General features: G+C 38.3%; 1 protein-coding gene across 8 annotated transcripts in view; it reads left to right on the top strand.

The window, feature by feature from the left end:
- The window catches only part of CEP83 (centrosomal protein 83), a 140,822-nt gene that overhangs the window by 32,086 nt on the left and 83,058 nt on the right, over positions 1-25,678 (top strand). For 7 of the 8 annotated variants that reach the window (XR_011483205.1, XR_011483204.1, XR_011483203.1 and 4 more), the window contains exons 2-3: positions 23,659-23,932; positions 24,344-24,494. Coding sequence is in view for 2 of the 8 variants with exons in the window: in XM_070454330.1 (XP_070310431.1) it covers positions 23,760-23,932; positions 24,344-24,494 (324 nt within the window). In the remaining 6 variants the exon portion in view is untranslated. Of the gene's footprint in view, positions 1-23,658; positions 23,953-24,343; positions 24,495-25,678 lie in introns of those variants that run through there. The other variant, XR_011483207.1, reaches the window with a different exon arrangement.

The raw sequence follows: 25,678 nt of genomic DNA, 5'->3' as shown, positions 1-25,678 counted from the left end.
CACAGACTATGTAGAAACAGAAAAAAAGACATATAAAAATTAACATAAAACCAGCCATTGATCCTCCGATAGTTTTCAAGTGAGGAGTATGGTTTAATTGAGATATCCCATCTGCTGCTGCATCCAGCAGATTAGATCTTTGCAAAAGGTGTAATTTCTGAGAGAAAGTTTCCAAGATGTCTTTCCATCATGTACTTTTCATTGCTCCCAGCCCTTTGCCTGGGAGTGATGAGAAAGCCATTCTTATTTTTCAAAGAAGTCCTGTTAATTATAGTACAGTCCTGTGCATAGCACATTCCCTACATGTTGGATCACTGAAAAAGCAAGAGAGTTCCAGAAAAACATCTACTTCTGCTATATTGACTATGCCAAAAAGCCTTTGACTGTGTGGATCACAACAAGCTGTGGAAAATTCTTCAAGAGATGGGAATACCAGATCTCCTTACCTGTCTCCTGAGAAATTTGTATGCAGGTCAAGAAGCAACAGTTAGAACTGGACATGGAACAACAGACTGGTTCCAAATTGGGAAAGGAGTATATCAAGGCTATATAGTGTCACCCTGTTTATTTAACTTATATGCAGAGTACATCATGAGAAATGCTGGACTGGATGATGCACAAGCTGGAATCAAGATTGCTGGGAGAAATATCAATAACCTCAGATATGCAAGTGATACCACCTTTATGGCAGAAAGTGAAGAAGAACTAAAGAGCCTCTTGATGAAAGTGAAAGGAGAGTGAAAAAGTTGGCTTAAAGCTCAACGTTCAGAAACTAAGATCATGGCATCTGGTTCCATCACTTCATGGCAAATAGATGGGGAAACAGTGACAAACTTCATTTTTGGGGGCTCCAAAATCACTGCAGATGGTGACTGCAGCCATGAAATTAAAAGACTCCTGCTCCTTGGCAGAAAAGTTATGACCAACCTAGACAGCATATTAAAAAGCAGAGACATTACTTTGCCAACAAAGGTCTGTCTAGTCAAGGGTATGGTTTTTCCAGTAGTCATGTATGGATGTGAGAGTTGGACTATAAAGAAAGCTGAGCACCAAAGAATTGAGGCTTTTGAACTGTGGTGTTGGAGAAGACTCTTGAGAGTCCTTGGACTGCAAGGAGATCCAGCCCAGTCCATCCTAAAGGAGATCAGTCCTGAATATTCATTGGAAGGATGATGCTGAAGCTGAAACTCCAATACTTTGGTCACCTGATGCGAAGAGCTGACTCATTTGAAAAGACCCTGATGCTGGAAAAGATTGAGGGCAGGAAAAAGGGACAACAGAGGATGAGATGGTTGGGTGGCATCACTGACTCGATGGACATGAGTTTGAGCACGCTCTGGGAGTTGGCGATGGACAGGGAAGCCTGGCATGCTGCAGTCCATGGGGTCTCAAAGAGTAAGACAGGACTGAGTGACTGAACTGAATTGAATTGCTATGGAGGGTTCCCCTGGTGGCTCCATATGGTAAAGAATCTGCCTGTAATGTAGGAGACCCAGGTTTGATCCATTATGTTTATATAAACTTGAACATTTTAATGTGCCTCAGTTTTTCTTTTAAAAACTGACAACACCAAATGTTGGTCAAAATGTGGAGGAAAGAACTCTTACGTTGGTTGAAATGGGAAACAGTACAACTACTTTGAAAAAGATTTGTCAGTTTGTTATAGACATATACTCCATAATCTTGCAGTTCTGCTTATATATTTACACCTCTCCCCAACTGAAAATATGTCCACAAAATGTCTTGTTACAAGCAACTTTATTCATAATAACTGGAAACAATCCAAATCCACATCAGTAAAAGAACAAAATGTGCTTTTGTTGTTTAAATATAGCATTGGAATACTCTTGGGTTCTTCCTTTGTGAGCTCATGAATGGTATACTTAAAATTTATGCCTTCATTATATGTAAATTTTAACCTTAAAAACAAAAACTGTAAAGAAATTAAACAGAAGAGAATTAGTAAAAGAAATAGTCCTTTACACATGTTATTGTGTATTCATATGATGTCTGAAATTGTGGTACTCTCACAGTTGTGAGGATACTTAAGAACATTATGCTGGCAGAGCAGTGGAAAAGACCAGGGTCTTAGATAATACTGAGACCAACTTTTGAATGAAAGTTAGGAAATTTGAGTTTTAAAATTCAAAATTAAATCTGTTTCTAAAATGTTGATTATAATAAAGTTTTTAAAAAAATACACAAAAGTACACATCTGAGTAATTTACAAAGCAAACCCGAGGATAACCACAACCGAGATCCAGAGTTAGATTACTACCAGCCTTCCTCAGGTAATATTATCCTGACTTCTGTGTTAATCACTTCCTTTTTTTTTTTTTAAATTGTTTCACAACCCAGACATACCTAAATGTATATTCTCTAAATCTCACTTTGTCCTCTTTTCATTTTTTCTGAACTTTAGCTGTCTGGAATAGATGAGTATATATTCTTTTGACTCTCTCTTTCGTTTGAATAGTATGTTTGTGATACTCATTGTAGAGTGTATAGCTTTTCATTGCCATATAGTACTAATTCCTTTATATCACAGTTTGTCTCCAGCTGTTAATGGCAGTATGATTTGTTTCTAGGTGTCAGTTGGGAGTAATACTGCTATGAATAGTATCTCATGGTATACTTGTATTACGTTTCAATTAGATATATATCAAGTAGAGAATTGCTGAGTCATAATATATATTCATTTCTTTGACTTTAGATATTGCTTTGTTGTGCCATCACTCAGTCAAGTCTGACTTTGTGATCTCATGGATTGCAGCATGCCAGGCCTCCCTGTCCTTCACCATCTCCCAGAGTTTGCTCAAACTCGTGACCATTGAGTCGATGATGCCATCCAGCCATCTCATCCTCTCTAGCCCCTTTCTCCTCTTGCCCTCAATCTTTCCCAGCATCAGCATCTTTCCATTGAGTCGGCTCTTTTCATTAGGTGGCCAAAGTACTGGAGCATCAAGATCAGCATCAGTCCTTCCAGTGAATATTCAGGGTTGATTTCCTAAAAGATTAATTAGAATGATCTCCTTGCAGTCCAAGGGACTCTTAAGTGTCTTTTCCAGCATCACAGTTGAAAAGCATCAATTCTTTAGCACTCGGCCTTCATGATTGCCCAGCTCTCACATCCGTATATGAATACTGGAAAAACCAATGCTTTGGCTAGACAGATCTTTGTTGGCAAAGCCCGGCTTTTTAATACACTGTCTAGGTTTGTCATAGCTTTTCTTCCAAAGAGCAAGTGTCTTTTAAATTCATGGCCGTAGTCACTGTTTGCAGTGATGTTGGAGCCCAAGAAAATAAAATCTCTCACTGTTTCCATTTCCCTGCCCCATCTATTTGCCATGAAGTGATGGGACTGGATGCCATGATGTCAGTATTTTGAATCTTGAGTTTTAAACCAGCTTTTTCACTTTCCTCTTTCACCTTCATCAAAAGGCTGTTTAGTTCCTCTTTGCTTTCTGCCATTAGGGTCGTGTCATGTACATATCTAAGGTTATTGTTATTTCTCCAGGCAGTCTTGATTCCAGCTTGAGCTTCATCCAGCCTGGCATTTTCCATGATGTCCTCTGCATATAAGTTAAATAAGCAGAGTGACAATATACAACCTTGATGTACTCCTTTCCTGATTTGGAACAAGTCTGTTGTTCCATGTCTGGCTCTAACTGTTGCTGCTTGACCTGCATACAGCTTCCTCAAGAGGCAGGTCAGGTGGTCTGTTATTTCCATTTCTTGAAGAATTTTCCACAGTTTGTTATGATGTCAAAGGCTTTAGTGTGGTCAATGAAGCAGAAGTAGATGTTTTTCTGGAATTCTGTTGCTTTTTCTGTGATCAGTGGATGTTGGCAGTTTGATCTCTGGTTCCTCTGCCTTTTCTAAATCGAGCTTGAACATCTGGAAGTTCTCGGTTCATGTACTACTGAAACTTAGCTTGAAGGATTTTGAGCATTACTTTGCTAGCATGTGAAATGAGTGCAATTGTGTGCTAGTTAGAACATTTTTTGGCATTGCCCTTGTTTGGGATTGGAATGAAAACTGACCTTTTCCAGTTCCGTGGCCACTGCTGAGTTTTCCAAATTTGCTGGCATATTGAGTGCAGCACTTTAACAGAAAAGATACACCCATCTGAATGCAGAGTTCCGAAGAATAGCAAGGAGAGATAAGAAATCCTTCTTAAGTGAACAGTGTAAAGAAATAGAGGAAAACAATAGAAGGGGAATGATCAGTGATCTCTTATGGAAAATTAGAGATATCAAGGGACCATTGCATGCAAAGGTGGGCACAATAAAAGACAGAAACCGTATGGACCTAACAGAAGCAGAAAATATCAAGAGGTGGCAAGAATACCCAGAACTGTGCCAAAAAGGTCTTAGTGACCTAGATCACTACAATGGTGTGATCACTCACCTAGAGTCAGACATCCTTGAGTGTGAAGTCAAATTGTTAATAGCCTTGCGTTCCGGGAAATAAACTCACTCAGAAGGACAATGCAGATAGTGGAGGGCAGTTTATTACACTGGTAGGCCCAAGGCAGAGTCTCCTCTTAGCCAAGGACCCCAACCAGCATTTGTGAAAATCTTTTATACCCTATGTGTACGTGTCCGAACCCACCACCCCAAATTCCTTGAGACTTACAAAGAAAGGGTAAATACAGTCACAATAACCCCATCATTCATGTGTTCAGTTAATAATCAATAAGCCCGCGGTTACATTCCAACCAGTTAATAACCGATAAGCCTGAGGTCACATTCCGATAGATCCTGTCTGGAGGCAGGGGTGATTAGAGTATGTTTTCTCTTAGGTGATGAGTAACCTGGATACGATCTTCAAGGTTCCCCTGTCTGGAGGGGGTCTTATCCTTCCATTGTCGTTCTCACAGGCACCAAGCAGAGAGTTCAGAGTCCATTGGAGAGGCAGCCGAGCATGATCAGCACAGACAGGCCTAAGATGGAGTCCAGGGCCTATGAATTCCTTCTTCAAAATAGGACTTAGGAAGCATCACTATGAACAAAGCTAGTAGAGGTGATGGAATTCCAGCTGAGCTACTTCAAATTCTAAAGATAATTTTATTAAAGTGCTGTACTCAATATGCCAGCAAATTTAGAAAACTCAGCAGTAACTACTGGACTAGATACTGCTTGTTTTTCCCCAAAGTAGATATATTATCACTTGCCTCTTCTGTTCTCTCCAAATTTATTATCATCAGTCTTTTTGTTTTTCTCATTGTGATTTTAATTTTATAAGAATTTCTACACATTCAGTTCAGTTCAGTTGCTCATTCGTGTCTGGCTCTTTGCGACCCTGTGGGGTGCAGCTCATCAGGCTTCCCTGTCCATCACCAGCTCCCAGAGCTTGCTCAAACTCATGTCCATTGGGTCAGTGATGCCATCCAGCCGTCTCATCCTCTGTCGTCCTCTTCTCCTGCCTGCAGTCTTTCCCAGCGTCAGGGTCTTTTCAAATGAGTTAGTTCTTTGCATCAGGTGGCCAAAGTATTGGAGCTTCAGCTTCAGCATCAGTCCTTCCAGTGAATATTCAAGACCAATTTCCTTTAAGTGTAGACGGGTTAGCTCTCCTTGCAGTCCACGGGACTTTCAAGAGTCTTCTCCAACACCTCAGTTCAAAAGCATCAATTCTTCGGTGCTCAGCTTTCTTTATAGTCCAGCTCTCACATCCATAGATGACTACTGGAAAAGCCATACCTTTGACTAGACAGACTTTTGTCGACAAAGTAACGTCTCTGCTTTTTAGTATGCTGTGTAGGTTGGTCATAACTTTTCCTCCAAGGAGCAGGTGTCTTTTAATTTCATGGCTTCAGTCACCATGTGCAGTGATTTTGGAGCCCCCAAAATAAAGTCTCTCACTGTTTACATTGTTTCCCCATCTATTTGCCATGAAGTGATGGGACCGGATGCCATGATCTTAGGTTTCTGAATGTTGAGTTTTAAGCCAGCTTTTTCACTCTCCTTTTCACTTTCATCAAGCGGCTCTTTAGTTCTTTGCTTTCTGCCATAAGGGTGGTATCATCTGCATAGCTGAGGTTATTTATATTTCTCCTAGCAATATTGATTCCAGCTTGTGCTTCATCCAGCCTGGCATTTCGCATGATGTAATAATTCCTACACATTAGTACATTAAAAATATAATTCAGCAGAAGAAATAGGACAAAAGATTCAAAGAAAGAGTTCATAACATAAAAGAAGATATCAAGAGGACCCACGAACAAAGAATATGTTTAAAATATTCTGTTTCTGGTATGTAGAGTGCAATTAGTTTTTGCGTGTTAATCTCCTTAGCAGTCTTCCTTCCTCTAATCATTTCTCTATAAATTCTTTTGTACTTTATATATGTACTATCAGAACTTCTGTATATAACATAGGTTTTTTTTCTTTCCATTTTTTTTGACCTTTTATACCTTTGTCTTTTTCCAGATCTTCAGTACAAAGTTGAATAAAATTGGTGATAATGGACATCCTTGTCTTATTAATCAGACTCTCAAAGGCAAGCATTGAAGATTTTGGAATCAAGCATGGTTTTTACTGTGCTCTTTGTGAACACACCTTTTATCAAATTGATGTGCCTTTCGATTCCTGGTTTGCTTTTAAGTTTTTTTTAAATTGAGTTGAAATTTATATAACACAATTAGCCATTTGAAAGTGTGCAGTTCAGTGGCATTTAGTTCATTCATGATATTGTACAACTACCACTTCTAGTTTCAAAACATTTTTATCAGCTTCAAAGAAAACTGTACCCATTAAGCAGTGATTCCCTGCTCTCTCCCCCAGGCTGTTTGCAGCCACCAGTCTACTTTGTCTCTATGGATTTACCTGTTTTGGATAATCATATAACTGGAATCAGACTTTGACACAAATGGTAGACGTTTTATTTTCTTACAAGTCCCTGAGCTTCTGTTATATTTTAGTCTATTGTCTTTTCAAGCTGAGTAATTTCTTTTCTAGTTAATTCTTTGTTCTTTATCTTCTCATATTGTTGAGCTCATACTTAGATTTTTATTTTGGTCATTGTGTTTTTAATTTCTAAAATTTCCACTTGGTTCTTCTTTATATCTTGAATTCTTTGTTGAAACATTTGTTTGTTGTGACTTTCTCTTTTTTCATGTATTTCAAGATTGTTTGTGATTGCTCACTGAAGCATTTTAATCATAACTTCTTTAAAATCTTTGTCAGATAACTTTAACATCTCTGTCATCTCAGTGTTGGCATCTTGCAGTTGTCTTTTTACATTTGAGATCTGTCTCATTATGGATACGACAGTGATTTTCTTTTAAAACCTGGAACTTTTGGGTTTATGTTAATGCAACTTTGGATTCTACTTAAACCTGTTTTAGCTGGCTTTTCCTGACATCTCTCTGGTGGGGGAGAAAGAGGGGAAATACTATCTCATTATTGCCAATTGGGGATGAAAGTCCAGTTTCTTCATTTAGCTTCTGTTGACACCTGAGTTGTGGAAGATTATCATTTTATTGTTGGGTGGCGAGGACTTCTGGCTTCTCATGTGGTCTCTACTGACACAGCAGAAAGGGCAGCCTTGTTATTGCTGAGTGTAGTGCCAGTCCTCACTCTCTACTAGGCCTTCTCTGACAGCAGTTAAGCAGATTGAGGGATGTGCTAATGCTTGCTCTTGGTGGAGTGAAAGTTCAGGTGTCCCACGTGGTCTCCATTGACATTCAGGAACTTGAGGCTTAACTACTTTTCAGCAGAGATAAAAGTCCCAACTTCCTACTTGCTTGTATATCATCCCTGCTAGGGTATTGGAGTAACAGCCTGGCCTTCCTCTTGGCTTTTGCTTGTATGGAAGTGGTAGAACTACAACTTTTTCCATAGTATTTGCTTGTAGTAGGTTGTTACTGTCTTAAAGAATTTTTTATCTTGTTGGGCTTCCCCTTTCTTGTTAGTTTGGCTAAAGAACAGGGGTAAAACATTTTATGGGGTTTTGGAGGGGTCTGAACTCATTGCCAGCTTCTTCACCTCCATGCTGGGCATAAATGAAGAAAAAAGAAAATCCAGGGAGCCTGCCACTGTGTTGGTTCTTTTGTCCCGGGGTTCTTGGCTGATCTTCCTTCTAGTCTCCATTTTTCAGAGTCATGTTATGTATGTCGTATGTATAACATTTGAGACTTTTACTTGTATTACTGGGCTTAGGGAAATGTATATCTGCTCCATGTTCCTGGAAGCAAATGTCTTTGTCCCTCAAGTTTTAATAATCTATTTTCCTTTGGTTCTAAATATTTCCTGAATTGTATTGTGACTTTTCTTTAGTTTGCAAGTTATTTAGAAGTGTTTTGTTTCTAAGCATATGTAACTTTTCCAGTTATCTTTTTGTATTGAGTTTTAGTTTCATTACAATATAGTCAGGAAACATATTCTGTATAAATTTTTTTTAATGTGTGATATTTTTAAGATCCAGCATGTTTAGTTCAGTTCAGTCGCTCAGTCATGTCCAACTCTTTGCGACCCCAGGGACTGCAGCGCGCCAGGCCTCCCTGTTCATCACCAACTCCCGGAGCTTGCTCAAACTCATGTCCATCAAATCAGTGATGCCATCCAGCCGTCTCATCCTCTGTTGTCCCCTTCTAGTCACGCCTTCAATGTTTCCGAGCATCAGGGTCTTTTCAGATGAGTCAGCTCTTCACATCAGGTGGCCAAAGTATTGGATTTTCAACTTCAAAATCAGTCCTTCCAATGAACATTCATGACTGATTTCCTTTAGGATGGACTGGTTGGATCTCCTTGCAGTCCAAGGGATGCTTCAGGGTCTTCTCCAATGCCACAGTTCAAAAGCATCAACTCTTCAGTGGTCAGCTTCCTTTATAGTCCAACTTTCATATCCATAGATGACTACTGAAAAAACCATAGCCTTGACTAGACGGACCTCTGTTGGCAAACTAATATCTCTGCTTTTTAATATGCTGTCTAGTTTGGTCATAACTTTCCTCCCAAGGAGTAAGCGTCTTTTTATTTCATGGCTGCAACCACCATCTGCAGTGATTTTGGAGCCCCCCAAGATAAAGACTGTCACTATTTCCACTGTTTCCCCATCTATTTTCAATGAAGTGATGGTACCGGATACCATGATCTTTGTTTTCTGAATGTTGAGCTTTAAGCCAGCTTTTTCACTCTCCTCTTTCACTTTCATCAAGAGGCTCTTTGGTTCTTCACTTTTTGTCATAAGGGTGGTGTCATCTGCATATCTCAGGTTATTGATATTTCTCCCAGTAATCTTGATTCCAGTTTGTGCTTCATCCAGCCCAGGGTTTCTCATGATGTACTCTGCATATAAGTTAAATAAGCAGGGTGACACTATACAGTCTTGACGTACTCCTTTTCCTATTTGGAACCAGTCTGTTGTTCCATGTCCAATTTTAATTGTTGCTTCCTGACCTGCATACAGATTTCTCAACAGGCGGGTCAGGTGGTCTGGTATTCCCCTCTCTTGAAGAATTTTCCATAGTTTATTATGATCCACACAGTCAAAGGCTTTGGCATAGTCTTATAGTCATTTATGAATGATCCAGCATGTGGTCATTTATAAATGTTCCATGCATGCTTATAAGGAATGTGTTCTATACTTATTGGGTACAGTTTTCTATAAATGTCAGGTCAGGTTGGTTAATTATGTTGTTTAAATTGTTTGTATTCTTACTGATAATTTTTTTCTGCTTGTTCTATTTGTTACCAAGAATAATGGTTAAATTGTCTCCCTAAGATTGTGAATTTGTCTGTTTTTCCTTGTAGTTCTGTCTGTCTCACTTGTTGTATGTAAATTAAAATTGTCACATCTTTTTGGTGTACTTAACCTTTTATTATGAATGTGTCTTTTCATCTTTACTAGTATTTTTTGTCTGAAAATGAATTTAATTTGATATTATTATTAGTTCTAACATCTCTTTTGATTAGTGTTTGTATTATTTTCTCTCCTTTTAATTTCAACCTTTCTGTACCCTTGTGTTTTTAAAAATGGCTTATAAAAAAGGCATATGGCTATATTTTTCCTTTTAAATTTCTCTTTTATGTTCAGAAACCCTTTTTTAGAGTGTTTGAGTAATTTCTCCACCCTTTTAGCATTCTTTAATGATTATCCTAGAGAAAGATTCATCGAACTTTTATTATGAAGAGTTAGATAGCAAATACTTTATGTTCTTCAGGTCATGCATAGTTTCTGTTAATGTATTCTTTTACCCCTCCCTTCCTTCATCCCTTATAGAGCTGTTTTAGATTTATGTCAAAATTGAGCAGAAAGTACAGAGGGTTCTCATGTACGTGTTGCTTGACCCCATATGCACAGCGTCCTACAGTGTTAATATCCCATAGCAGAGTGGTACCTTAACATGTCATTATTACCCATAGTCCACAGTTTACATTACAGTTCACTCTTGGTATTTATACATTTGTGGGTTTTAACAAATGTATATTTGCATATATTCTATAATTATAGTATCATACAAAATAGTTTCACTGCTTTAAAAAATCCTTTCTGCTTTACCTGTTCATTGCTTTATTTCCCCTAATCCTTGGCAACCACTGATCTTTTTAATGATTCCATAGTTTGGCCATTTCCAGAATGTCATATAGTTGGAATCCTATAGTATGTATCCTTTTTTAGATTAACTTCTTTCACTTAGTAACAGCATTTAATGTTTCTCTATATTGTTTCTTGGCTTGTTATCCCATTTCTTTTCTTTTTTAAAAAATTATTTTAATTGGAGGCTAATTACTTTACAGTATTGTGTTGGGTTTTGCCATACATTGACACCAGTCAGCCACGGGTGTACATGTGTCCCCCCATCCCAAATACCCCTCCCACCTCCCTCCCCATCCCATCCCTCTGAGTTGTCCCAGTGCGCCAGCTTTGAGTGCCCTGTTTCATGCATCGAACTTGGACTGGTCATCTATTTCACATATGTTAATATATATGTTTCAGTGCTGTTCTCAAATCATCCCACCCTTGCCTTCTCCCACAGAATCCACCCGTTTTTCTAAATTCCATATATATGCGTTATTATACTGTATTGGTTTTTTTCTTTCTGACTTACTTCACTCTGTATAATAGGCTCCAGTTTCATCCACCTCATTAGAACTGACTCAAATGTGTTCTTTTTAATAGCTGAGTAATATTCCACTGTGTATATGTACCACAACTTTCTTATCCATCTGTCTGCCGATGGACATCTAGGTTGCTTCCATGTCCTGGCTATTGTAAGTAGTGCTGCAGTGAACATTGGGATACCTGTGTCTCTTTCAATTCTGGTTCCCTCGGTGTGTATGCCCAGCAGTGGGATTGCTGGCTCAAATGGCACTTCTATTTCCAGTTTTTTAAGGAACCTCTATACTATTCTCCATAGTGGCGAGTACTAGTTTGCATTCACACCAACAGTGTAAGAGGGTTCCTTTTTATCCACACACTCTCCAGCATTTATTGTTTGTAGACTTTTTAATGGCAGCCATTCTGACCCACATGACATGGTACCTCGTTGTGGTTTTGATTTGCATTTCTCAGATAATGAGTGATGTTGTAGCTCATTTCTTTTTAAGGCTGGATAATACTGCTTTGTCTGGATGTTCCACAGTTTATCCATTCACTTATTGAGGGAGATCTTGGTTGCATTCAGGGTTTGGTATTTATGAATTAAGCCACTATAACCATCTGTGTATCAGTTTTTGTTGGATGTAAGTTTTCAGCTCATTTGGGTAAATAACAGTAATTGCAGTTGCTGGATTGTATGGTTTGAGTAATGATGGAGTTCCTGTTTCTCCATGTCTTCACTAGCATATGTTGTTGTCTGTGTTGGGTTTAAGTCATTCTAAGGTGTGTGGTGGTATCTCATTGTTGCTTTAGTTTGCAATTCCCTAATGGCATAGGGCCAACATGTATTCTTATTTGCCATTTGTATATCTTCTTTGGTGAGATGTTTGTTAAGGTCTTTGGCCCATTTTTTAATCCAGTTGTTTGTTTTCTTATTGTTGAGTTTGATTTCTTTGTATATTTTCAATAACAGTCCTTTATCAGATGTATATTTTTCAATACTTTCTCCCAACCTATGGCTCCTCCTTTTCTCTTGACAGTGTCTTCTGTAGAGCAGAAGTTTTTAATTTTAATGAAGTCTGACTTACTAATTTTTTTTCATGGATCTTGCCTATGGTGTTGTATCTAAAAAGTCATTATTGAATAGATTTTTCTCCTATGCTGTGTTCTAGGAATTTGATGTGTGTATGACTGTTGTTGTTGTTTAGTTGCTCAGTCATGTCTGACTCTTTGAGAAACCATGGATTGTAGCCTGCCAAGATCCTCTGTCCATGAAATTTCTCAGGCAAGGGTATTGGAATGGTTTTCATTTCCTTCTCCAGGGGATCTTCCTGATCCAGGGAACAAACCTGTGTCTCCCGCTTGGCAGGAGGATTTACCAGTGAGCTACCTGGTGAGCCCAATTTGATAATTTTGCATTTTACATCTAGGTGTATATTTCATTTGAGCTAATTATTGAAAGGTTTAATTAAGGTCTGTACCTAGACCCACACTTTCTCACGTTACATACGTTTTGCATGTGCTCCTCTGTCAGAGCCCGGGTGACTCTCAGTCAGTTCAGTTGCTCAGTCAGGTCTGACTCTCTGCGACCCCATGGACTGCAGCACGCCAGGCCTCCCTGTCCGTCACCAGCTCCCAGAGCCTGCTCTAACTCATGTCCATCGAGTCAGTGATGCCATCCAACCATCTCATCCTCTGTTGTCCCCTTCTCCTCAGTTCTTCACATCAGATGGCCAAAGTATTGGCGTTTCAGCTTCAGCATCAGTCCTTCCAGGGACTGATCTCCTTTAGGATGGACTGGTTGGATCTCCTTGCAGTCCAAGGGACTCTCAAGAGTCTTCTTGTACACCACAGTTCAAAAGCATCAATTCTTCGGCGCTCAGATTTCTTTATGGTCCAACTCTCACATCCATATGTGACCACTGGAAAAACCATAGCTCTGACTAGACAGACCTTTGTCGGTAAAGTAATGTCTCTCCTTTTTAATATGCTGTCTAGGTTTGTCATAGCTTCTCTTCCAAGGTTGACTATAATTTTCTTCCAGTTGACTATATTTTAGTCTATTTCTAGACCCTCTGTCCTGTTCCATTGATCCATTTGCCTAGTCTTTGGCCAATATAATATTGTCTTGATTACTTTTGCTACATAATAAGACTTGAAGTTGGGTAGTGTCAGTTCTCCAACTTTGTTCTTTAATTTTGTGTTGACTCTTCTCGATCTTTTGCTTCTTCATGCAAATTTTAGAATTGCGTTGTTGATATCTACATAATAACTTGATGAGATTGTATTGAATATGGCAGTCAAATTGGGAAGAACTGACATCTTGGCCATATTTAGTCTTCCAGCCCATGAACATAAAATACTTTATTATTGATGCAATTCTTTGACTTCTTTGATCAAAGATGATTTGTAGTTTTCAAAGATTTGTAATTTTCCTCATATAAATCTTTGTTTGAAACCATGCTTTTTAAAAGTTAATTCATTAGATTATGCTGGGTCTTGGAGGACTTGGGATCTTTGATCCTCCTTGCAGCATGCAAGGTCTTTAATTGCGGCATGTGGGATATTTTAATGGGGACATGTGGGTTTGGTTCCTTGACCAGGAATTGAAGCCAGGCCCCCTGCATTGGGAACATGGAGTCTTAGCCATTGGACCACTAAGAAATTTCCCCCTCATATAAATATTATATATATTTAGTTAATTTTATATCTATTTCATTTTGGGGTGGGTGTTAATGTAAAGGTATTGTTTTAAGTTTCAGTTTCTGTTTATTGCTGATGTAAGAAAGTGATTGATTTTTGTATATTAACCTTCTCTTCTGTAGTTTTCCTATAATTTCTTGTTAGTTTTTGAAATTGTTTGATTCTTTTGAATCTCCTTCATAGATGATCATGTCCTCTGCAAACAAAGATTGTTTATTTCTTCTTCTTCTTTCTTTATGCCTTTTATTTCCTTTTCTTATTGCCCTAGCTTAGGCTTCCAACCAGGACAGTTTTGAAAAAGAATAGTAAGAGGGAACATCCTTGGTTGTTCTTGATGATACTGGGAAAGCTTCTGTTTTTTTCCCCCCATCATTAGGTATGCTGTTAGCTGTAGATTTTTTGTAGAGGGTCTTTATCAAATTGAAGAAGTATCACTTATACCTAATTTGCTGAGAGTTTTATCACAAGTAGATGTTGGACTTTGTGAAAGGTTTTTTTTGGCATATGTTGCTATGATCATATGATTTTTTTTCTGCTTTTAGTCTGTTGATGTAATGAGTTATAGTAATTGGGTTTTTTTTAATATTGAACCAGCCTTGCATGACTGGAATAAATCCTCTTTGGTGATGATGTTAGTTCTTTTCATTTATTGTTTGATTTGATTTACTGATATTTTGTTGAGGATTTTTTACAGCTATTTTCATTCTTTTTTTTTTTTTAACCCTTAAAAAAGGAGAAAGCATTTTTAGCTTAGGCCATATACAAGCAAAGGCTACTGGCCAACTTTAGCCCATGGACTGTAGTTTGTCAATCCATTTCCTTTACAATATGCATCCTTGCCTTACAGAATATATTGATACTTTTTCCCTCTCCCATACAGTGCAAGGGCTCTATTATACTTGTAATTCTACCTTTATTGACTTATATTCCGTGTTATATCATGTTTCATATGTTAAAATATGTAAGATATTATTTTATGCAATTAATACTCAGGATTATGCACGTATTTATAGTTTTCATTTATCTTCCTTTCTGCATTGTCAAGTTCATATCTAAGAATTTTCCTTGTGTGTAAAAACTCTCTTGCTGTTTCTTTAGTGTACATCTTTAGGGATAAATTGTTCTGTTTTTCTGAAAATGTGTTCATTTTACCATTATTCTTCAAAGTTGTAGTATTGCTGTATTAATGGAATGTTAATATGACAGTTGTTTTCTTTCAGCACTGTATGTTCTGTTCTTACCATCACTGTTGAAGTCAGTTCTGTCATTTTGTTGCTCTGTTTGAAAGTATTTTGTCTTTTTCTGCTAAAATTTTCCCTTTATTTTTGTTATTTTAGCTGTCTCAATGTGTAGGTGTAGATTTCTTCTTAGTTATGTGCTTGGGGGTTGTAGGACTTTTTTGAATCTGAGAGTTGATACCTTTCATCAGTTTGGGGATGTTGTCAAATTTTCTTTTTTCTTTTTTCTTTTGAAGTATTGTTTCTGCTCTATTCTCTCCTCTCTTTCTGGGACTCTAATTTCCTGTCTGTTAGAGTGACATTTTAACTTTAATTTCTGAATTTCTTTCCTTCTTTCTGTTTTTTCCATCCTTGTTTCTCCTTCTACTTTATCTTGAATGTATTCTTTTTTAAAAAAATTTTTTTGGCTGTGCCAGATCTTAGTTGTGGCATGCAAACTCTTAGTTAAGGCCTGTAGGGTCTAGTCCCTTGACCAGGAATCAAACTTGGGCCTTCTGTATTAGGAGCACAGTTTTAACCACTGGGCCACCAGGGAAATTCCCTTGAATATATTCTCTTAACCCATCTTCTAATTCCTTCCAAACTATGTCTCATCTGGTCTGTTTTACCCACTCAATGGAGCTCTTCATTTTGGTTATCATATTTTTCAGCTTTAGAATTTTTGTTAGTTTATTTTTATGGTTTCTATTAATAATCCTCTCCCAGGTTTATTAACTTTATTTTTTATTGCCTTGTACACAATAATAATTTAAAATTTTCTTTTAGAACTGTTGTCTGATAGCTCTTTAGTAGTGAGAACTCATGCATTTGCCTATTGTCTGTTTTTTTCTCTGGCTTTAATTCCTGTTACCTTATTTTCCTAAGGACTTTCATGTGTGGATGTGTCATGTATTTATTTTTTAGAGCAGTTTGGAGTCTAGTCTAATATCTGCCTTCTAAATTGCCCTTATTCCTAAGAGAAAGCCTTCAAAGTCTCTATCCAAAATGAAGGGTGTTCATCAAGGGTTCTTTATTCCTTGCTGATCTAATAGATATCTTTTCTTTGAATTTAAAGACTGTCCCAGTGCTTTCAGTCTCCAAGGTAGCTCTCTGGAATTGACAGATACCTGTAGGGGAAAGGTGATCTCAAGTGCCAGTCTCATCTTTCTGCATCTGTATCTTCTTCTGTTTCCATCTCAGTAAATATTCTCTTGTTTTTCAGTGTCTTCAAGCCAATTTTTTTTTAATGTGTTTTCAACTTTTCTTGTTGTTCTTAGCAGAAGGCTTGATCCAAATTACTTAATCCCCTATTGCTGGAAATAGAAAACTATCTTCAGATTTCTTGTTATAAGAGATAGATTATATAGTAACTGAGTTAGGGTTTTCCATTTTTAGCTCCTTATATACTTAGTATAGAAAAATAGAGTTCTTTCTTTTAGCCTTGAATGTAGAATGATGGAACCACATTTGAAGGTCAGAGAAAGAATTGTTTTTTGAGGCCTTTCTGTCTATGACGCTAGATATCTGTTTGGAGGGCTGCCATACTATAGTTTCCAAGATTATGATTGATAAGTTGATTAGTTTTGAACTGGAGAACTGGATATATGTGCAGAGTACTTGAAAGCAGATATAAAATTCATCCTGACCTTGGTTAGATACACACAAACTGGCAGATAGTTTTCTGTAATTCTTAAATACTCCTAGGTGAGAAAATTCTGGAAAAGGCTATTAGCAAATGAAACCCAGGAGCTCATAACTTTGAGTCGAGGATTCCTTTCCAATATCTAACTACTCTTTTTAAGCGTCTTTATATCCAATTATCACAGAAATAGAGAACAGTGATTAGTGATTACTATCCATAGTAGAGTCTATTTTCATTAGTGTAGAGTTCACAAACTGAGACAAGCACTGTGAACAGAGGTGTTATGTGCATGTTTCTCAGGGATTGGCTGGAGCAGGACATTCCTGGCAGATGGTAGGAAATGACAGTGCACGAGGTAGATGGGGGCTGACTGTGCCAGGCTTTGAAAGAGTGAGGTGTTTTGATTTTGTTTCATATGGGGGTGCTTTTGAGTGAGAGTGAGAAGTGATATAAAAATTTCTGACTGCTAATCTGGCAGTGCTTTGGTGGGTAGACTAGAGAGAAAGTATTGGAAACAGGGACAATAAAAAGCTCTAGTAGTCTAGTTATAAGGTGATAGAAGTCTGGCTTTTTGTAGTCAAGAAGGAATGAAGAGAATGGAGTGCGTTTTAAAGAGAGCATTCGTTGTTTATGCATGGGAAGTTGAGAAAACAGAGAAGACTTTGGGGTTGTAAGTTTGGATGAATGGTAGCATAATATTGGTATCAGTACCAAAAGCTGGAAAGTAAGGATGTTGAAGGTGGAGTGAAAGCAAAGTTGTTGAATTTGATTTAAGGTAATTTGAATATAGAGAAGAATTGTTCATTACCTGAAAAAAATTTTTGTAATTTTTAAAAATAAAATTTAACAATAAAATTGAAAGTAGAAGTTTCCCTGTCAGAGAGTCACCCGCTTATTATTTCCCCAGAAATTACTACTATTCTCAGCTTGCTGTACCACTAATTGACTCTTCATGTGTATGTAAACACGTGTGTGTATCTGTCATTCATACTCTTCACCATACTGTGGAGACAGATCTAATTCATCTTTTGTAATGATAGGGTATTACCTTCCTTTATGGAAGTTTAGCTTATTTCTGAATTTTTTCGTTTTTTAAATTAAAAACAATGTCACAGAAAAAATTGTTATGTAGTAATCACATTTGTTCATAGTGATACTTTCTAAGGCCCACTTGACTTCACATTCCAGGATGTCTGGCTCTAGGTGAGTGATCACACCATTGTAATTATCTGGGTCGTGAAGATCTTTTTTGTACAGTTCTTCTGTGTATTTTTGCCACCTCTTCTTAATATCTTCTGCTTCTGTTAGGTCCATACCATTTCTGTCCTTTATTGAGCCCATTTTTGCATGAAATGTTCCCTTGGTATCTCTAATTTTCTTTGAAGAGACCTCTAGTCTTTCCCATTCTGTGTTTTCCTCTATGTCTTTGCATTGATCGCTGAGGAAGGCTTTCTTGTCTCTCCTGGCTATTCTTTGGAACTCTGCATTCAAATGGGAATATCTTTCCTTTTTTTCCCTTGCTTTTTGCCTCTCTTCGTTTCACAGCTATTTGTAAGGCCTCCTCAGACAACCATTTTGCCTTTTTGTATTTCCTCTCCACGGGGATGGTCCTGATCCCTGTCTCCTGCACAATGTCACGAACCTCTGTCCATAGTTCATCAGGCTGTCTATTAGATCCAGTCCCTTAAGTCTATTTCTCACATCCACTGTATAGTCATAAGGGATTTGATTTAGATCATACCTGAAAGGTCTAGTGGTTATCCCTACTTTCTTCAGTTTAAGTCTGAATTTGGCAATAAGGAGTTCATGATCTGAGCCAGTCAACTCCCGGTCTTGTTTTTGCTGACTGTATAGAGCTTCTCCATCTTTGGCTGCAAAGAATATAATCAGTCTGATTTTGGTGCTGACCATCTAGTCCATGTGTAGAGTCTTCTCTTGTGTTGTTGGAAGAGGGTGTTTGCTATGACCAGTGTGTTCTCTTGGTAAAACTCTATTCACCTTTGCCCTGCTTCATTCCGTACTCCAAGGCCAAATTTGCCTGTCACTCCAGGTGTTTCTTGACTTCCTACTTTTGCATTCCAGTCCCCTATAATGAAAAGGACATCTTTTTTGGGTGTTAGTTCTAAAAGGTCTTGTAGGTCTTCATAGAACCGTTCAGCTTCAGCTTCTTCAGCGTTACTGGTTGGGGCATAGGCTTGGATTACCATGATATTGAATGGTTTGCCTTGGAAACGAACAGAGATCATTCTGTCGTTTTTGAGACTGCATCCAAGTACTGCTTTTTGAACTCTTTCATCGACTATGATGACTACTCCATTTCTTCTAAGGGATTCTTGCCCACAGTAGTAGAGATATACTGGTCATCTGAATTAAATTCACCCATTCCAGTCCATTTTAGTTCGCTGATTCCTAAAATGTTGACGTTCACTCTTGCCATCTCCTGTTTGACTACTTGCAATTTGCCTTGATGCATGGACCTAACATTCCAGGTTCCCATGCAATATTGCCCTGAACAGCATTGCACTTTCCTTCCATCACCAGTCACATCCACAACTGGGTGTTGTTTTTGCCTTGGCTCCACCTCTTCATTATTTCTGGAGTTATTTCTCCACTGATCTCCAGTAGCATACTGGGCACCTACTGACCTGGGGAGTTCATCTTCAGTGTCCTATCTTCTCGCCTTTTCAAACTGTTCATGGGGTTCTCAAGGCAAGAATACTGAAGTGGTTTGCCATTCCCTTCCCCAGTGGACCACTTTCTGTCAGACCTCTCCACCGTGAACCGACCGTCTTGGGTGGCCCCACACGGCATGGCTTAGTTTTATGGAGTTAGACACGACTGTGGTCCTGTGATCAGATTGGCCAGTTTTCTGTGATTATGGTTTTAGTGTGTCTGCCCTCTGATACCCTCTCTCAACACCTACCCTCTTACTTGGGTTTCTCTTACCTTGGACGTGGGATATCTCTTCGCGGCTGCTCCAGCAAAGCACCGCCGCTGCTCCTTACCTTGGGTGAGGGGTATCTTCTCACGGCTGCCCCTTCTGACCGTGAACGTGGAGTAGCTCCTCTCAGCCCTCCTGCGCCCGCTCAGCAGCCGCTCCTTGGAGGTGGGGTAGCTCCTCTCTGGAGGGGCCCCTGTCTTCTGGGGTGGGGTAGTTTCTCTCAGCCGCCGCCCCTGGCCTCGGGTGTGGGGAAGCTCCTCTCAGCCACTGCTCCTGCGCTGTCGCAGCCTGGCGCTCTTGGTCACTACCCCTGACCTTGGGTGAGGGGTAGCTCTTCACCGCCATGCTTCTGCACGGTTGGTCGTGGCCGGCGTGCTTCTGAGATCAAATTGACAATATCCGCTGGATCATCAAAAAAGCAAGAAAGTTTCAGAAAAACGTCTATTTCTGCTTTATTGACTACACCAAAGCGTTGGACTGTGTGGATCACAATAAACTGTGGAAAATTCTGAAGGAGATGGGAATACCAGACCACCTGACCTGCCTCTTGAGAAATCTGTATGCAGGTCAGGAAGCAACAGTTAGAACTGGACGTGGAACAACTGACTGGTTCCAAATAGGAAAAGGAGTACGTCAAGGCTGTATATTATCACCCTGCTTATTTAACTTCTATGCAGAGTACATCATGAGAAACACTGGGCTGGAGGAAGCACAAGCTGAAATCAAGATTGCTGGGAGAAATATCAATAACCTCAGATACGCACATGACACCACCCTTATGGCAGAAAGTGAAGAGGAGCTAAAAAGCTTCTTGATGAAAATGAAAGAGGAGAGTGAAAAAGTTGGCTTAAAGCTTAACATTCAGAAAACTAAGATCATGGCATCTGGTCTCATCACCTCATGGGAAATAGATGGGGAGACAGTGGAAACAGTGTCAGACTTTATTCTTTTGGGCTCCAAAATCACTGCAGATGGTGATTGCAGCCATGAAAATGAAAAGAGGTTTACTCCTTGGAAGGAAAGTTATGACCAACCTAGATAGCATATTAAAAAGCAGAGACATTACTTTGTCAACAAAGGTTCATCAGGTCAAGGCTATGGTTTTTCCAGTGGTCATGTATGGATGTGAGAGTTGGACTGTGAAGAAAGCTGAGTGCCAAAAAATTGGTGCTTTTGAACTGTGGTGTTGGAGAAGACTCTTGAGAATTCCTTGGACTACAAGGAGATCCAACCAGTCCATCCTGAAGGCGATCAGTCCGGGATGTTCATTGGAAGGACTGATGCTGAAGCTGAAACTCCAATACTTTGGCCACCTCACGTGAAGAGTTGACTCACTGGAAATGACCCTGATGCTGGGAGGGATTGAGGGCAGGAGGAGAAGGGGACGACAGAGGATGAGATGGCTGGATGGCATCACCGACTTGATGGGCATGAGTTTGAGTAAACTCCGGGAGTTTGTGATGGACAGGGAGGCCTGGCATGCTGCGATTCATGGGGTCTCAGAGAGTTGGACATGACTGAGCGACTGAACTGAACTGAATTACATTTGGGTACTCATCCAGCTGTTTTCATAAGATTGGGCAAGGAATAAGCAGATTTGGCCACCTGATCAAAGAGCCAACTCATTGGAAAAGATCCTGATGCTGGGAAAGATTGAAGGCAAAAGAAGAAGAGGATGGAAGAGGATGAGATGGTTAGATAGCATCACCGACTTAGTGGCCACGAATCTGAGCAAACTCTGGGAGATATGAAGGACAGATTAGCCTGATGTGCTGCCGTCCATGGGGTCGCAAAGAGTCAGACATGACTTAGCCACTGAACAAAAACAACTTTCCGGAAAGCTTAGTATAGATTCGTGTGGGTGTGCACGCATGCACATGTGAACATATATGCACACATGGAAATTAGCAATGTGATTTTTTTGTGTTGCATGCATGTTTGCTTAGTTACTCAGCTGTGTCTGACTCTTTGTGACACCATGGAATGTAGCATGCCAGGCTCCTCTGTCCATGGGATCATCCAGACAAGAATACTGGAGTGAGTTGCCATTTCCTTCTTCAGAGGATCTTCCTGACCCAGGTCAAACCCTTTCCTCCTGTGTCTTCTGCATTTGCAGGCAAATTCTTTATCACTGAGCCACCTGGAAAAGCCCCTTAATGTACGAGGGGAAAGTATATCTTATGTTTTGGTGTGGTTCCTACTGGTAATGTGTGTTGGTATATTCTAGCTTTATTAGTCACTGAAGTTTAAACATATAAGAAGGTAATGAATTTGCAAATATCATCTTGGAGCAGAGAAATCCTCCTGGTTTGGGAAAATATAAGAGGGCAATTATACATATGTTTGCAAAGAAGCTAGAATTGGAGATGAGGTAATGTGGTGATGAATGAGAATGGGATTTTCTAAAATTAGTTAAATCCTAGAAAGTAAGTACTTCTAGTGAATATTTCAGTTCCCAAGAGGAAAGTTTTATTTCTGTGAGGATTTAACTCTTAATTTTTGGGTAGGGAGTCAGTGAGAATATTTACCTTACTGTCAAGTTAACTGGAATACAAAAGAAAAAAAACAAACTTAGTTTGGAAATCTTTCTTTCACTAGTAGTAGAACTAAAAGGTAGCTTTGGATTTTTCCAATATAGTTTAAGCTTTCGGCTAATTAAAATTAAAGCCTTATAATGCATTTTGGTGATATTAGTAGAAAATATGAGATACGTTTATTGTATGCTTCTGTCTCTTAAAAATTAATTTGGATCAAAGAGCAGAATCAAAATTAGGCTTAGTCATGCCAGTTTTATGATCTAGTTTATTAATTCCATGGCAAATGTAAAATGTATACTCGTAACAGGATAATGTTGAGGCAGCTGCTACCAACAGTTCACTCTGCATTTTCAAAGGTTGAATTCTTTTGCACGTTATACCTGGTTGAATCCTTGTGCACATTAAACCTAAGAATAAGAAGTAAAGCATCCTTGAAAGACTTTTGTTGTTGCTTCATTGCTAAGCCATGTCTGACTTTTTTTGTGACCCTGTGAACTGTAGCCTGCCAGATTCTTCTGTTCATGGGATTTCCCACAAGAATACTGGAATGGGTTGCCATTTCCTTCTCCAGAGTATCTTCCCAACCCCAGGGATTGAACTCATGTCTCCTATGTTGCAGGCAGATTCTTCATAGACAAAGCAGGAAACCAAAGCAATCTTATTTTTAGTTTAAAAGTCTTCTTATGTAATATGTAGACATCACATTAATTTATCAGGAATGATGTATTTCAAGCAAGACTCAGTAATTTAATAGTTGGTTTGTGTAGGCTAAAGATTGTCTTTTGTAGTAAAGAAAGGTAATTAATAATCACCCATGACTAAGGGAGATAGGAAAAAATATATATAATAGTCTTGAGAAAGGTAAATGAAGTTAAAAGTAGCAGAATTATTTTGATTAAAATTTTTGTTTTTATTTACAGTAAGAATACCATTGTCATTTTTTTACTTCTAGATGAAGCAAACTTTCAGTTACTTTCATAATCCTGAATTGGTGCATTTGGGGATAACAGAGGTGATTGAGTTTCCTGTCCTTAGAACAGTGCGTAATACGTAGATGATCAATATTTATGTGTTAACTGATTTCTTCTCTGAATCTGCTGCCCGAGTGCAGTCTCCTTGTGTCAAGTAGAACACCCTTTGTAACATTAATCACAGACATAATTACATGTTCAAGCTCATCTTTGTTAGGACTGTGACTCTCACTAGTCACTTACCAAGATCCAAATGGCTTTTCCCCTGGTTTCAGAGTATGGATTTTGTACCAGAATCCACCCTTGAAATTTACCTCAGTAGCTTTAGAAAATGTTGGTGATATGTGAATCTAGGACTACCTATAGTGGAAGAATCAATACTTCTAGTTAGGTTACTACTTGAAGATGTGACCTCAATGGTCACAAAAACTGCATGGAAGTAAAGAAAAATTAAGGTATGATTCAACTTTATTTTTGAATTTTGTTTTATGAACAATTGAAAATCTGAAAATTGAATTTTGTTATAGAAATGATAAGGAATAAGTGATAAAAATATATAACACTGAAAAAGTTCACTGATCATTAAGTGTATGTCTCTCTACAGGGATAATATGACCTCTTGAGATTCTGTCTTAGCAAGAAGAAAGTGGAACATACTCTTGGAAAGAAAACTAAGACATTAAGAAAGCCAGAACTTATTTTTACATGGTTGTCCACTCAGTTACCAATATGGACGGTTTTCCCACCATTTTTCCTCCTGGTGGAGACAGTGAATTGAGACATTCTCAAACTGAGTTCCAAAAAATGTTAACTGATGAACGATTACGATGTGAACATCATAAAAATAATTATCAGACTCTGAAAACTGAACACAGAAGGTAATTATTTAAATTTGGAGGTGAGAGGCTTGATTAAACATTTTTATTTTGTCTGAATATTTGCTCTGGAACATACAGTATAATTTTGTTATAATGTACAATATACATTTAAAACTTTTTGAATACAATAAATGTTCTTTAAATCAAGTGGATTATAAATTTATTAAAGTCATTTTGAAAGTGGGATATAAAATTTATGTATATAGGTGGCTAAATTTTTTTTCCTTCAAAGTAAAGTTGTATCCAGAAATTACAGTGTTAATAGTTAAGCGACAGTTGGTAAAGCAATGATATTTGGAAGTTTAAATAGAATATATGATGTTGATCTTGTTCTGTAGTGTTGGTTGACTTTAAGGTAATACAATTGAAAAACAATGGATACACTTAAATTCTTCTTTTTCTAAAACTCAGGTTGCAAAATGAGTATGTAAAGTCACAAAATGAACTCAAGCGCCTATTAAATGAAAAGCAAACTCACCAGGAAAAGTTTCAGATGCTGCTTGAAGAGGTACGAGGAGAATTAGTAGCGAAAACTAAAGACTTAGAAGAGATGAAGCTGCAGGTAAGAGAAAATATATTCAAATTAGTATAAATTAGTCAGATGTTTAATGGAGATACATATGTCATTTTGGTAAATTTGGTAAGTTCTCTCTGTATCCATAATGAGTATTTTGTTGTATCTCCAGTGGTATAATTTAATCTTCTTTCATATACTTTAGAATGTTAGCTACTCTGTAGAATTCAGCCACAAAACTTCTATGTAAATTTTTATTATATTTTCTGTTCTGATTTAAATACTATCTTACTCTTAAGAATAATTGGAGGAAAGGCCTGTCTGAATTGATAAAAATTCACAGTTAACATACTTTAAAAATAAGGATTTTCTAAATTTCTGTGGAGTTTCTCAAGTAACAGATAGTTGGTACTAAAGTACTAACTACAGTTTCTTTTGATGTTTTTTTTACACTATTCATTTTCTGTTTGCTCAAAAAGTAGAGCAAAGCTATCTGTCAGATTTTAAATTGGTAGGTATTAGTTGTGATATTTTACTGTAATCGCTCAGTAGCACTAGTGGTTGATTTCTGCTTATCTCATGCTTGCTACTTACACCAAAAAGATGTCCGTTCCATCTTAGGGGACAGGAATGCAAAAGTAGGAAGTCAAGAGATACCTGGAGTAACAGGTAAGTTTGGCCTTGGAGTACAGCATGAAGCAGGGCAAAGGCTAGCAAGAGCTTTGCCAAGAGAATGCACTGGTCATAGCAAACACCCTCTTCCAACAACACAAGAGACAACTCTACACATGGGCATCACCAAATGGTTAACACCAAAATCAGATTGATTATATTCTTTGTAGCCAAAGATGGAGAAGCTCTATACAGTCAGCAAAAACAAGACCAGGAGCTGACTGTGGCTCAGATCATGAACTCCTTATTGCCAAATTCAGATTTAAAGTGAAGAAAGTAGGGAAAACCACTAGACTATTCAGGTATGACCTAAATCAAATCCCTTAGGATTATGCAAGTGGGAGTGACAAGCAGATTCAAGGGGTTAGATCTGACAGAGTGCCTGAAGAACTATGGATGGAGGTTTGTGACATTGTACAGCAATTGTAAAGACGTTGTAAAACAAAGGAGAAAAGGAAAGATATACCCATTTGAATGCAGAGTTCCAGAGAATAGCAAGGAGAGATAAGAAAGCCTTCCTCAGTGATCAGTGCAAAGAAATAGAGGAAAATGAAAGAATG

The sequence above is a fragment of the Odocoileus virginianus genome, chromosome 24 (assembly GCF_023699985.2).
Source record: "Odocoileus virginianus isolate 20LAN1187 ecotype Illinois chromosome 24, Ovbor_1.2, whole genome shotgun sequence".
NCBI lineage: Eukaryota > Metazoa > Chordata > Mammalia > Artiodactyla > Cervidae > Odocoileus > Odocoileus virginianus.
The sequence above is the reverse complement of the archived record's forward strand: the minus strand, read 5'-3'. Positions and strand labels throughout refer to the sequence as shown.